The following is a 13,612-nucleotide window of genomic DNA, read 5'->3' on the forward strand; positions in this document are numbered from 1 at the left end:
TTCTGGATATAGAACATTCAAAATAGTTGTTATGACTTGTGCGTTTTAAAATTTAACTGAATGTCTTCTAAGACTAACTTGTTCAAGGAAGAATCTCATCTATTGGTAAATATGTTGTGATTTATTTTAGGATCAGGATTCATTTAGGATCAGGCTGCATCGATCAATATTTTACTGAATCATGAGAAATTACTGTGAACTTCACCTTATAAAATGTTTAATGTTATATATCATATTCATAAAACAAACTTAAACTTATGCTGAAACATTTTACATGTCAAATGCAATGATACATGTTTTTCAAAATTAGTTTGGGGTAATGCAGGCAAAACATTTGTAGATCACAGAACATAGTTGTTAGTGTCTGGATCGTAGCTGGTGTTCAATAAATAAAAGCTGAATAAATAATTATTGAATACTGAATGAATACCCAAGCAGCCACCCTAAGAACCTATGGCACAGATCCAGAACACCATGAAATATCTGAAAATTTCCTCTCAAATTAAAAATAGCTCAATTCTCCTGGCCTTAGGTTCAGGAATCCTCAAAGATGCATCTAGTAAACCCCTATCCCCTAGAGGTAATTGTGGACAAAGGAAAAGATCAAATTGCATAGCCTTTGGCATGAAGTGTACAACTGCACATGAGCCAGATTGAGTTATATTTCCCTGCACCTCCTGCAGTTGAAATGTTAGGGTTTGAGTTTGAAATGACCACCTTAAAGGATAGCGTATTTTGCATGCTCGCTGAAATACAGATCTATCATGTGGAATGTCATGACAAGGGAAATTAATCTTTAAGAACCTAGAGGACACCAGTGTGATCTGGTTTCCCAAACGTAATTGCCAACCCTTTGCCGTGCTCTGTTTAAGACCCCAGACATGTTCCAATCCCCAGCCCTTTGCTGCTACCTCCCTCTGTCCACTTGCCTCAAATGTTTTTCATTCCCACAGCTGGGTTGTCCCCCTACAGGCTTTCTTCTGCCTGCCCAGCTGATGACGTTTTTCTGCCTCCAGAAAACTTCCGAGATTGTTATAAACAGTGCTTACAGGGGACAAAGGATTGTCCCAATTAAAAACAACAACAACAAAACTAGGACAGTCTTGCAAGAATCCGAATGGGTGGGTAGCCGACATGAACACTTTATGTTGTTTCTCTCTTCTTCATTCCCCCCATCATTAAACAGGAACATGTCATTGTTTTGAAAGCTTGGGAGTTAAACTAAGGTTTTAGCTGTGGCCAAAGGTCTATTGAATAGTCAGTCAGTGCTGCTGAGATACCTGAAACACTTTTTCTCATTTCATAATCACTTCACTGTTGCACTGGGGTGTTCTAAGGGATGGGCAGTAATTGGAAAATAAGAATAAATTCAGCCCTAAATCTAAGTCTTGATTTAACAGGCCTTTTCTCCCTGCAGGTTTAAGAATAATTGAAAAAAAAAAGGCTCAATTAGTTTAAATAAGATGCAGTAACATTTTATTTTTTCATTAGAATATTATTTAATTATCATTATTTGCATGATGGGATTTTGCTTATAACTCTGATTACACTGAGTTTAAGTGGACAGAAAACTGTTGTCACAAAAATGGAATGGAAGATGTTGTTTACAGTCTTGTGTTTTCCGCCAGTATTCTGTTTTTTCCAACAGCTGCAGTAGGATATGCTGTTGGTATTTGGAGGCTTCTAGAAAGAGAAGTGGCCAAGTTTATTTTCCTAATCTCTAAATTCAGCACATAGGTCACCACTCAAACACCTTTTCTATGTGTGCATTAATAGTCATTATTAAATGCTCTCAGTCACGACACCTTACAAGGAGGCCTAAAAGCCAGGGCAGGGCTCTGATCCCCAAGTGTTCTGCTGCTGAGCACATGTGATTTATCTGCAGAAGTTACTTAACCTCTCTTCACTTCATTGTTAAAACTGTAATAAATAAATGTTGTAGATTAGCAAAAATATCCTTTATACTAAAAAAGGAATGCTCCCTTCTGACAGACTTATTTTCAAGCTGTGTCCAATATGTTCACTCTTATTTTAGTCCGTGTCATGGTGGTAATGATAACTAGCACTGCTATTTATGGGAACAACTGTATTTTTAGCCTAGAAAGGGGGTTGGGAAAAACTTCTCTGTTTTGTTGGCCTGATCATGGACAGCTCTCATGTTTTCTTAATTTATGGCCCATCATCTGCTATTATTAGATATCACAAATGAATTTATCCCCTAAGTGTGACTAAAGCTAAGTCACGAATGATTCTGCATGAAGGCGAGTATTCCTGGATGCTCAGGCAACCAAATTTCTGATTCAGTTTTGGAACTTTTAGTACAGGAGGGGCATGTATAAAGTCTCTCCCTAATTCTTTCACTTGATTTGCAGTCTTCCACACAGACTGTCATTGTTCCTAAACTCAAGTAAATGAAGAACCATAAAAATTGGCTATTAATAATTTCCATAGCAGGTTAAGAAAATCAGTCTTATTCATTTATAAAATAAGTACCAGGGAAGCATATTATTATTTTTGTTAAATGGAAACTTAAGACTAAGGTACTCAAATGTAAAAATCATCATTAAATGGGACCTTTGGAGGCCAAAGTAAAGGGAAAGGATTTTTCCGTGGCAAAGCTTCTTAATGACACTTTTATTAATGAATATAATTCCCTTCAGTGGTCTGTTAATTGCCACAGGTCACTTCTTCAGGATTCTCCATAACTACTTTAACTATGTGCTTTTCTTTCTGTCTCTCTCTCCCAATCTCCCTCCCTCCCTCCCTCGCCTAATATGATACCATTTCCAGACATGTTAAAAGGGTTAATGTAGGAAAAACCCAATAGCAAGCTGCAGAACCTCATACTTGAGTTGAAAACTCTTTACTAAAAAATAATGCATTAGGCTAAAAACATGAGAATTGGTATTAATGGGTCAGAGTCATATTTCCTCCTGTTCTGTATTCTCTTGCTAATGGTTACACCAAGGGAAACTTTATGGCTGACTAGATCCATCCTGGGGGAACACTGATTTCAGATGTTTCTGAAATATTACTTGCTTTCCCTAAACTTGTTTCAATCAATTTTTCTCATCCATTCTTGATTTTATTCATATATAAAGGCTGTTGTTTGGAGCCCGGAGTTCCATAAGCATACTAGAAGCTGTGTAATATAACCTTTCATTTCAATTATTAAATTTTTTTTTTTTGTCATAGCACTCCTCTTAATATTATGTTCTGGGATTCCATTCCAAGGACAAGTTCACATTAACAATAACCTTCAATTTAAAAAAAAAGTCCTGCATACTTTTCCTGCCTATATCATTTATATTCCAAGCCAATTCAAAGATCTATTGGAACATAATAAAACTACCTGATATTTTTTGTCTCTTCCCTCTAAAAATTGGTGAGAATTTTACTGTGATCCTATTCACAAAGTACTATTGTGCATATTACTTTTTGTAATAGCATCAAATATTTCCCATCTCAAGTATTTCCCATTTCAATATTTTCCATTTCCCACAACTGAGAATGGGAAGACTATGATGTGCCTTCCACAATTTTCTGCTTAAATGAGCTGCTACTTTTAGCAAACAACTTGCTTTCTACCATACAGGCTATTTTTTAAGAATGGAATCAAGTATTATTCTATATTCAGAATCCCTTGAAGAGTCATTGTTTGAGTTGAATTGCACATGATGTTTTAGGTGGCATATGTTTACTTCCATTGAAAGAACATGTCCTACTTTTGAGGAAGGAAAAGAAACTTGTGAGACATCAGATGTTTCTTGCAAAACAATTTGGTGAAATAAATGTAAATGAATCAGAAACATGTGAATTGTATTTCAGTTAAAATTAATGGGTTTAAATATGAAGGCAGTAAAGCACTCAGGGGGAAAGAGTGTAGCAAGTCGGGAAGTGACATCTGTTTTGTTTTCATCCGTCTTGGACTCTTGAAAATGGCCTAATACTCTGAATTCAACCTCATTCAGAGTCCCTCTTAAGTCTAACAATGGAGTTATAGAATGGGACAATAGTATTCAAATTAATTTTATAGCTTTATCTGGCTCCAGTTATAATGTGGGCGTCAAACATTGCCACTGTGCAATTTTTCAAAAGCACTTTCAGTTTGAAGTTAGAGGTTTTTCTATTCTCTTCTGAGGGTAAACAGAAAATTGTTATGATGCTAAAAGTGTATTTTTTTCATAGAACAACAGTGTAAAGTTTTCAGAGTCACATATCAACTTCGTATTTATTTCCTCTTTCTAAGATGAACAGATCTAAATGGAAAACACAGGGGGCAGAATGCATACACACGTACGCAGGAGAAGGGCACAGGGAGAAAAGGCGATGGAATAGAGTGAGAGAGAACGAGAGAGGAGGGAAGGAATAAGCAATGCATGCAGGGGTGAGGTCATCAAGCCTCATTTCAAAAGTAAAGCGCTCAAACCACACTACTTATTTTAGTGTCACAAAAATTTTATCCCATAGTTTTATAGTCATATCATTTATGCTTGCTTAAAAACAACTACATAGCTTTTTATTTTTTTTTCAATTTTAAAAAAATGCATTACTCTGAAAAGCAGGGAAAAAAATGAACTAAAAAAAAAAAAAAAAAAAAGGACTTACAAATAATTTTCCCTGTCAACATGCCTCAAAATTTGAGTACTGTAAGTTTGATGTGATATTTCAGTTTCTCAACTCTCAGTCTCTGAAAACAGGGACATTTTAAGTGTTCCAGTAACTTGCAAGAGACAAGGAGTATATAACTGGATTGTGTGTTTATATATATATATATTCTTTTGTTTTTGAGATAATATATGACACTGCTTAAGTAGCCTTCTGAACATACAACCTCGTAGAGAAATGTAGGAACAGAAGTCCTTTCTGTATAAGTTGAAGGTACAGTAAACCATAGGGCTGTTTTTGTGTGTTAAGAGCCTGCTGTTTTGTTTCCTGAGAACATGAGGTTGTATCAGTCATTGGAGTTCAGCGTCTCTCTGACCACTCAGAGCTCTGCTGCTGCTCACCACTGAGTTTGGAATGAAGATGCTGTTCCTTGATTTCTTTGTGCCAAAAGGTTCATCGCTTCAAACTCTTCTTAGAAGTGTCTCCCCTCTTTGCTCCTCTATCTGTTCCATAATTGGGCAGGAGATGTGTTTTAGCTGCTACCACAGCCCTTTGTTGCTTTATTTAACCTTCTCCTCATCCTAGTTTAGTGGATAAAAAACAGAGTGGCTAGGCTGTTTCATTTACACCTTAAGTCAGTGGCAATATAACATTTAGAACTGGTTTTGAGCTCCCAGAGTCACTCTTTAGGGCTCTACTAATCAACATAAAGTCCAAATCCTAACCCCTAATTTGTGTCAATGAAAATATATGAGTAGTGCCAACTTTATCTTCATCACCATCAACAGTAAATGTTTATAAAGTCCTCAATTAAGTAACTTACTATGTAATATCTCTGCTGAGCACATTATTACAATGGTATACTTCCTTTGAGGAGGGATACATTGTGATTTATTTTCCATCATGATTTGGTGCAGTAACTTTTTGTTACAAGATCTAATCTTTGCTTTTGGTGTTGTTGTTCCACTTCATGACAGGCCTACCCTTGTAGCAGTGATAAGGAATGTGAAGTTGGAAGATATTGCCACAGTCCCCACCAAGGATCTTCGGCCTGCATGGTGTGTCGAAGGAAAAAGAAGCGCTGCCATAGAGATGGCATGTGTTGTCCTGGCACCCGCTGCAATAATGGTAAAGGTCCCGCTCAGTGTTGACGGGCCTCTTTCCTTTCATGTAGGAGGCCTGGCTACCAAGTTAGGCTACCTTCTCCTTAGTCAGACTCCTGAAATGTAAGGAGCCCTTCAAAATTGGCAGGAATGGGATCAGGGTTTAGATATGTATAAGATTACCTGGATTCCCTCTCAAATCTTAGTTTTCCTGGGCTCTGACCATCTCCTATAATTTATAATCTATGCTGATCTAGGATTTGCCGTATTGAAATGTTGCGTATAAATAGCTAGATGTTCTATTCCACTAAACACTTAAGCAAATATGTGCAAAGGAACCAAAGAAAGGAACATGCTATGATTTAGCAATACACTTGTGAATCTGTTTTCCATTTCCATACTAGTTTCATACTTTTATACTCAAGGTGTCCTCTTTTTTTTTTTTTTTTTTTTTTTTCGGTACGCCGGCCTCTCACTGCTATGGCCTCTCCCGCTGCGGAGCGCAGGCTCCAGACGCGCAGGCTCAGCGGCCATGGCTCACGGGCCCTGCCGCTCCGCGGCACGTGGGATCCTCCCAGACCAGGGCACGAACCAGTGTCCCCTGCATCGGCAGGTGGACTCCCAACCACTGCGCCACCAGGGAAGCCCCCAAGGTGTCTTCTTTTGAAGGCCTTACCCCGTGGCATGCACAAATGCTGACGGAGTGATTGGTTCCTCCAAAAGGAGACACAGGAGTCTATTCCCTGGCCTTCACCCAATCTCAATGAGCTTAGAAGCAGACAATTCAGCATTAACGATAAAATGAAGAACCACCAACACCACATGGTAAAACCATTAAATAATTGCAGAAGGTGATCAGAAACATACACTTATTCATACAAAACAACATAATCAGGCTCATAATCCTATACATATTCCTGACCTTTGGGCATAGTCCTATTGGAAGTACCCTGGACAAGAAGAGGTGAAGGGAAGACCTCATACCATTAGAGGTGTTTACAGTGTAGACAAGGATTATACTGTTGATTGAAAAAGGAACCTTGATCTTTTTCTGATCAGATGTCTGATTAGACAATTTTAAGGTATTAAGAGCTAATAATAATTTAATACTTTACTATGTCACTATTCTAAGCACTTCACATGTATTCACAGTAATTTAGTGAAATGAATTCTGTTTTCATCCTTATTTTTGCCCAAGGTCACTTGGTCTTGAGGGTGGCAAGATTCAAATCAAGAAATCCTGGCTCAGGACCATACTATTCAATTCTCAGTCTGGACAAATATATAAATAAATGAATAGATGAATGAATAGACAGATGATAGATAAATGGCTTCATACCTCACATCAGGAGAATACTTGGATAAGAATCACATTTTGGAGAATTGAATAAGTCTAACTAATTACCTGACCATCTCCAGGCATCTGTATCCCCGTCACTGAGAGCATCTTAACTGCTCACATCCCAGCTCTGGACGGCACTCGGCACAGAGATGGAAACCACGGTCACTACTCAAACCACGACTTGGGATGGCAGAATCTAGGAAGAACACACACTAAGATGTCACATATAAAAGGTAGGGATATCTGTAGCTCTATGTTTACTTTTTCTTGTTTTATAATGAAGTAAAAGAAAAATATCGATAATTAATTCCATTGGTTTTGTGTGCAATTTGAAAAAAAATATTGGGAAGTTAATAGCAAGATTTTAACTGAATTTCTTAATTCTTAATTTTGAGGATGCTAGAGGTTTCTTAGAGATCTTAAATTGTTAGAAAATACATATTGCAAGAATTTCAGTACCCTAATTAACCATGCCATTTTCTAAACAGCCTTTTTACAGGATGTTTAGAATAAATCTTTTATACAAGCATTTCTCTTCCATATTCAAGCATAAAGCATTCCAAAAAATAAATGGGGAAATGTTTGCTGCCATATGATTAAATCACTGAGATTTAGAGTCTTTTTCTCATCTTTGCAGACTCAAAAATTGTATTTCCCTTAACAACCAGATAATATACTGCGCATAAACCAATTTACCAAAAATAATTGAGATTACATATGCCCATAAAATGCCCTTCCTGGTGTCAAAATATTTAGGAAGCCTAATCACTAATAGTAAAATTTAAAAGTATGAAATTATTGAACCCAGTTACTAACAGTAAAATTTTGAAAAATAGAAATACCTATATTTTTTTTGTTTTGAAATACCTATATCTTTAAAGGAAGTTTTTGCAAGTGTATTCTGCGGAGCACTATTCTTTCAAGACGTTCTGTGAATGAAAGAGCCCTGTGTTCAAGAGTTTTGTAATAAGGTATCTCCCCCTTTCTGGAACTTTAAAATTAACATTGACATACTGAAGTCCAGCAACGAGGAAAACTGGTTAACTTTTTTAAACATTGTATTTCCCTGGCTTACTTGACCACAAAACCATTTCCCCACATTTTCACCTTCTGCCGAGCTAGTATCCTAGAGAATATCTGACCTATTAGTCCAACCTGGACTACTAATGGTCAAATCAATAGGGCTAAAGAGACTGACTTCCTCTTCAATTATCCCTTGTCTACACTCCCTGAAGGCCTAAGTGCTTTATCCACATCTCCTATCTCTAGTCCACCAAATTCACATGCATTTGTTAGTACCTGAGTATCCTCCTTTATTCTGACAGATATCTATGTCACAGTACAGTTTCAAATTTATTGCTTTTATCTAATTATATGTGGAATTTTCTGATGGCAGCCAATAATATATCTTATACAACTCAGCTAGTGAGTTGCATCCACATCACACAGTGGAACTGGTGACATCTGGGCTGACAGCTAACCTTTTAGAACAGGCTTGGCACATTATGGCCTGTGAGCCAAGTCTGTCCTGCCCCCATTTTTTTTTTTTTTTGCGGTACGTGGGCCTCTCACTGTTGTGGCCTCTCCCGCTGCGGAGCACAGACTCCGGACGCGCAGGCTCAGCGGCCATGGCTCACGGGCCCAGCCGCTCCGCAGCATGTGGGATCTTCCCGGACCGGGACACGAACCCGTGTCCTCTGCATCGGCAGGCGGACTCTCAACCACCGCGCCACCAGGGAAGCCCCTGCCGCCATTTCTGTAAATAATGTTTTATTGTAACACAGACTTGCCCATTCACGTAGGCATATTTATCTATGGCGGTTTTTATGATACAACAGCAGGATGAGGAGCTGTGACACAGATCACATGGCCTAAAAAGTTTAAAGTATTTACAATCTGGCAGGTTACAAAGAATCTTGTTGACTAGTACTTTTTTATAAAGATTACGCATCAACGCAGCTGTGATGTGTGGGTGTTCTTTGCTAACTTGATTGTATTTCTGAATTAAATACCCAGATTTGTGCTCCTACGTCATGTTTATGATGGGTTCTTGGTTGACCGTGGGGCTAGCTGCCCTTGCTCTGCTCCACTCTGTATCTCAGCTTTTCAGAGACTTCATTTCCTGGGCTCCCTGTCAGATGGCTTCCGACCACATGGGTTTGCCTGTGGTGAGACTGAGAGGTAGAGGAAGGGAAAAGCCAACAGATTCTCTCTGCCTCAGGTAGTGTTTCTGGCAGAGCTGTACCTCGTTGGGGCCTCAGCTCCTGCCAGGTGGGCCTGTTGGGATTCCAGTTCCCACCCTTGCCCCGTTCAGATACCACCGGCTCCTTTGGCTCCTCCAGACTAAATGTGGTAGTGGCTTCCTGTTGTGTTGCTTTACCATCCTCTGGTACTTCTTAGCCCTGCCACTCACTACCTATGTGACCAGTTCTCTGCATTAAATATCTTCTCTTTTGAATACTCAGAGATTCTGTGTTCCTGGCTAGATTTTAACCAATACATGGTCTCTAGGAGTCCCAGACAATTACAGCCTTCTCCTTGAATCAGAGTTGTTTGTTTACTCTTTCCAAGAAGATACCAAATTAATTAATTTGAAAGCAATTCTGTTTACTTATTTTCACTCACCTAGTAAACAAAAAAAGAACAGAGAAAGATCTAAAAGCACACCATGCCAAAGTAAGGAGATTTTTTTCTAAAGTGTCATGGTGAAATATTTTGGTTATCATCTCCGTAGGGCATGAAGGAGACCCCTGTCTACGATCATCAGACTGCATTGAAGGGTTTTGCTGTGCTCGTCACTTCTGGACCAAAATCTGCAAACCAGTGCTCCATCAGGGAGAAGTCTGTACCAAGCAACGCAAGAAGGGCTCTCACGGGCTGGAAATCTTCCAGCGGTGTGACTGCGCAAAAGGCCTTTCTTGTAAAGTATGGAAAGATGCCACCTACTCCTCCAAAGCCAGACTCCACGTGTGCCAGAAAATATGACCACCTCTGAGGGAAGAAAGTGTCACTAGCAGACTGTGAATCTGTGTATTTAATACAGTATAGCATGGGGGAAAACAGGATTTGGATTTCAGAAGGGCTAAAATGAGGAATGTCATAAGAATATAGATCACAGAAAGAGAAAGAAAATGGAGCAGATTAGAAAGGGTGACGAGTGTGGTACAATCAGTGTGTTTCCACCATGCACCTTGTTTATGTAAATAATGTATACATTTGTGAAAATGCTATGACTCAAAAAAAAAAAAAAAACAGTGAAATTACTAACGAATACCATGTGACTTTCCAGCAGTTTAGGCTGTGCTAGAGGATCAGGTTCCTTCACATTGGTGATTGATTGATTGCCTATAAAAATAACCTAAAAGCCATATTTCTCTTTAAAGTTATACTTTAACAACAAAATACTCCCCATATATCCTGGCATACAGTAGACTCTAAAACATGAAAAGAAGAGTTAAATAGGAAACGGAAGCGTGGAGCAGAGTTAATTTGCAACACAGAATCACCTTTTAATTTGGAACACTACTTCTTACCACTCAATTAAAGACCTTTGTAGATGATAAGAAAAAAAGCAGTCGATATTTTCCAAATAATATCAAAATAATCACAGGTCTTTTGTCTAGTCCTTCAGAAAAAAACAAACTCGTTTTTCCTCACACTGCTTATTTACATTTTTCAAAACTTTAATTTCACTTATAATTAATAAGAACCAGTATAATAAGACAAAAATAATCCATTCAGATTCTAAAGGAAAGGATCTAAATTGCATCTCTCTTGATTGTATGTGATTCCTACCCATTTTATTCTCCATATTATACACGTTATTTGTGAATAGCACCGAGCAGAATTTTCAGATTGTAAGTGTTTTAAGATGCCCAAAATAAAAGTTACTAGATCACATTTTGTAAAGCTTTGGCATTTCCTATTTTTGATAGAATTGGACATTTATTCTTTACATACTCTGCAGTACAGTAGGGTAAAGCTGATAAAAGAGCTACATGTGTCCTGCACTGAAGCACAGCAAGGAAATAAATAGGGAAAACGTTGTCAAGTATTGGCAACACATAGATCGTATGTCTGAAGCACAAACTCACTTTTCATATTTGAAGTCCAAGGCTGCACAACCTAAATGGAAGTTTTCCATGGGATTTGCTATCACAATATTTACTACACAGATGAGTTCAGCGTGAGTTAACAACTACTTGTCCTCAAAATATTTATTTTCTATTTTTGAGGTCCTAAAATAATCTTAACATGAGGAGGTCTCATTAAATGGACTCCAAGGCAGGTAGGATATAGTAAGCTTCCATTGCCCTCGGTAAGCTTCTTTCTAACTGGCTGGCACCATCTGATTTTTTCTGCACCAGCCTCTCTCTGCAACAGCTGTTTCTTTGCCAAAGATACAGTTTCTGTTTTCTGCAGTCATTGAGATTAAAAAAGTATAAATGGAATAACTTGTAAAATGGACATTTTGCTAATCTATAGAAACCACAGGTTCTAAATTCTTTGAATCCATTTTATTACTTTTTTACTTTACTCAGTTCTAAATATTATGTCTAGAGCATAAAGCAAAAAAGTTATCTTATAGTTGTTACTTTTGACCTTTTCTTTTATAGACCTTAAGTCACTCCTTAATTTTCTTTTACTTAAATCCCAGTTGCAGTCTCACATTCAAGTTCTCCCAGTAGAAACTCAACCTGAGCCTGCATGTCTATTAAGAATTTCAGCTTCCCACATACATTTACAAGTATGATTAAGATTTACATTTTCCCCACATGTCCGTTAAAACTTATTAGCTAATCTATCCAAGAACCAAAGTCTGTAAACAAGCAGGTTTCTATAAGCTTGGCAACATGAAAATGGAACATTTTAGTCAAACATTTCTTATATAGCAATCTGGTTTCTGCATTTTTTTCCTTATGTACATCCCTTCAAAAATTATTATTTGAAGTAATTTATTTACAGGAAATGTTAATGAGATGTATTTTCTTATAGAGATATTTCTTACAGAAAGCTCTGTAGCAGAATATATTTGCAGCTATTGACTTTGTTATTTAGGGGAAATGTATAATAAGATAAAATATATTAAATTTTTCTCCTCCAAAAATGGAATTCAGACTTCCTTGTGTTTTGCTTATGGGAAAAACTTTTATAGAATCATAGATTATCTGAGTTCAAGTGGACTGGGTCTGATGTTGCAGTCTTAGTTGAAATCTTTTGGATGACATCACCATGAGCTGATGCAAGGCAGTTTTACTATTATTGAAGGTGCTTATTTCATGGCAGGACAGCTGTAATTGTTTGTTGATAGTTCTTTTTTTCATTAAACTAAAGTATTCCAGCTTGTGCTTACCACCCATTTATTCTTACTTTGCCTTCTGGAACATTTTAGAACACAAACTCCACAAACTTCTTTAAAACACTTGAAGTCACCTACCATATTTCCTATAATCTTCTCTCCAGGTTAAAATTTCCCACAATAGAAAAAAAAAAAAAAAAAAAAAAAAAAAAAAAAATTTCCCACAATAGAGATGCCAACATGCTTAGGGTATTGGTTCATTCCTCTATGGCACAAACAAAATACAAAATATCTTTATCCCTATATAGCTATAGACTGGCCCTGCATGAACTAAAATCTACTTCCTAGGAAGGTCTTTCCTCTGCTTCCTGAATACAAAGATGTCAGGAGTGTTTCACAAACATTATTCACCAATTATGAGACCAGGAGTGGTTGCAAGAGTCCATGTTGTATTAGAGATGTTAATGGGCTGGAAATGTGGAAAATAAACATTCTGTGACATAGTGGAATGGACTGAGTACAGCTATGGCAGCTTAATGATGCTAAAACAGTCCCATAGCTAGAGGTCATGGTTGAAGACATCTCAAGCACTGGTGAAATAATTCCCCACATTATTCTAATTAGTCACTTAGTATATTATTAAATAGTTATCCATTTCTTCAAATCAAGAACATTTATATTTCCAAGCTACAGTGTATTTTTAGATTATAAGAATCATATCGGTGATATTTTTCTTTTCCACTGAGCTCAGTGAGATGCTCTAGAAGTGACGAATTGTCCTGATTTCCTTTTTTAGCCAAGAAACAAAATACCCTATCATAGCCTCAGGATTTGAGGAGGGGAAGCAATCCATTACACCTTTCTCCTTCCCCAAATTCAGACCATTTGAGAAAAAGGTTAAGAAAGAAAGGCAGATGACAGATTACCCTATGGCTGATAAAGTTAATATTGGAAAGTGTGGCATGTATCTGTGGGCAAGAGGACACCAGAAAGAGACAGATTCTGTGCCCCTACTCAGGCAATACTAGACAACATCAGTTCTACCTGTTGGAACTGCCCCTGCAAAACTTACAATCTGGATGGGCACAACAGAATGATACACTTTCTTCTCGAAGTTAGTGCCAAAGAAGAAGGGTAGAGAAAGGACAGAACTATGCATTTCTCATCCAATAATCTCATTTGAAATTCTCTAAAACTGGATAATTCATACCACATGAAAGAAGTGAGTGAGGGATGGAGCTGAGACAAAGATTATTATAC

General features: G+C 37.6%; 1 protein-coding gene and 1 long non-coding RNA gene across 9 annotated transcripts in view; one reads left to right on the plus strand and one right to left on the minus strand.

Annotated features, from left to right (window-relative positions):
- DKK2 (dickkopf WNT signaling pathway inhibitor 2) overlaps positions 1–12,165 on the plus strand; it is a 102,281-nt gene extending 90,116 nt beyond the window's left edge. The window contains exons 2-4 of the mRNA XM_019927773.3: positions 5,586–5,736; positions 7,131–7,286; positions 9,788–12,165. Of these exons, the coding sequence (XP_019783332.1) occupies positions 5,586–5,736; positions 7,131–7,286; positions 9,788–10,038 (558 nt within the window). The 3' untranslated portion in view covers positions 10,039–12,165. The remainder of the gene's footprint in view (positions 1–5,585; positions 5,737–7,130; positions 7,287–9,787) is intronic.
- Positions 1–13,612, minus strand: part of LOC109548741 (uncharacterized) — a 410,920-nt gene that overhangs the window by 109,213 nt on the left and 288,095 nt on the right. For 7 of the 8 annotated variants that reach the window (XR_012331917.1, XR_012331916.1, XR_012331920.1 and 4 more), the window contains one exon: positions 7,117–7,249. This is a non-coding gene — a long non-coding RNA (uncharacterized lncRNA). Of the gene's footprint in view, positions 1–2,772; positions 5,190–7,116; positions 7,250–13,612 lie in introns of those variants that run through there. The other variant, XR_002174879.3, reaches the window with a different exon arrangement.

The sequence above is a fragment of the Tursiops truncatus genome, chromosome 5, assembly GCF_011762595.2.
Source record: "Tursiops truncatus isolate mTurTru1 chromosome 5, mTurTru1.mat.Y, whole genome shotgun sequence".
NCBI classification, from domain to species: domain Eukaryota; kingdom Metazoa; phylum Chordata; class Mammalia; order Artiodactyla; family Delphinidae; genus Tursiops; species Tursiops truncatus.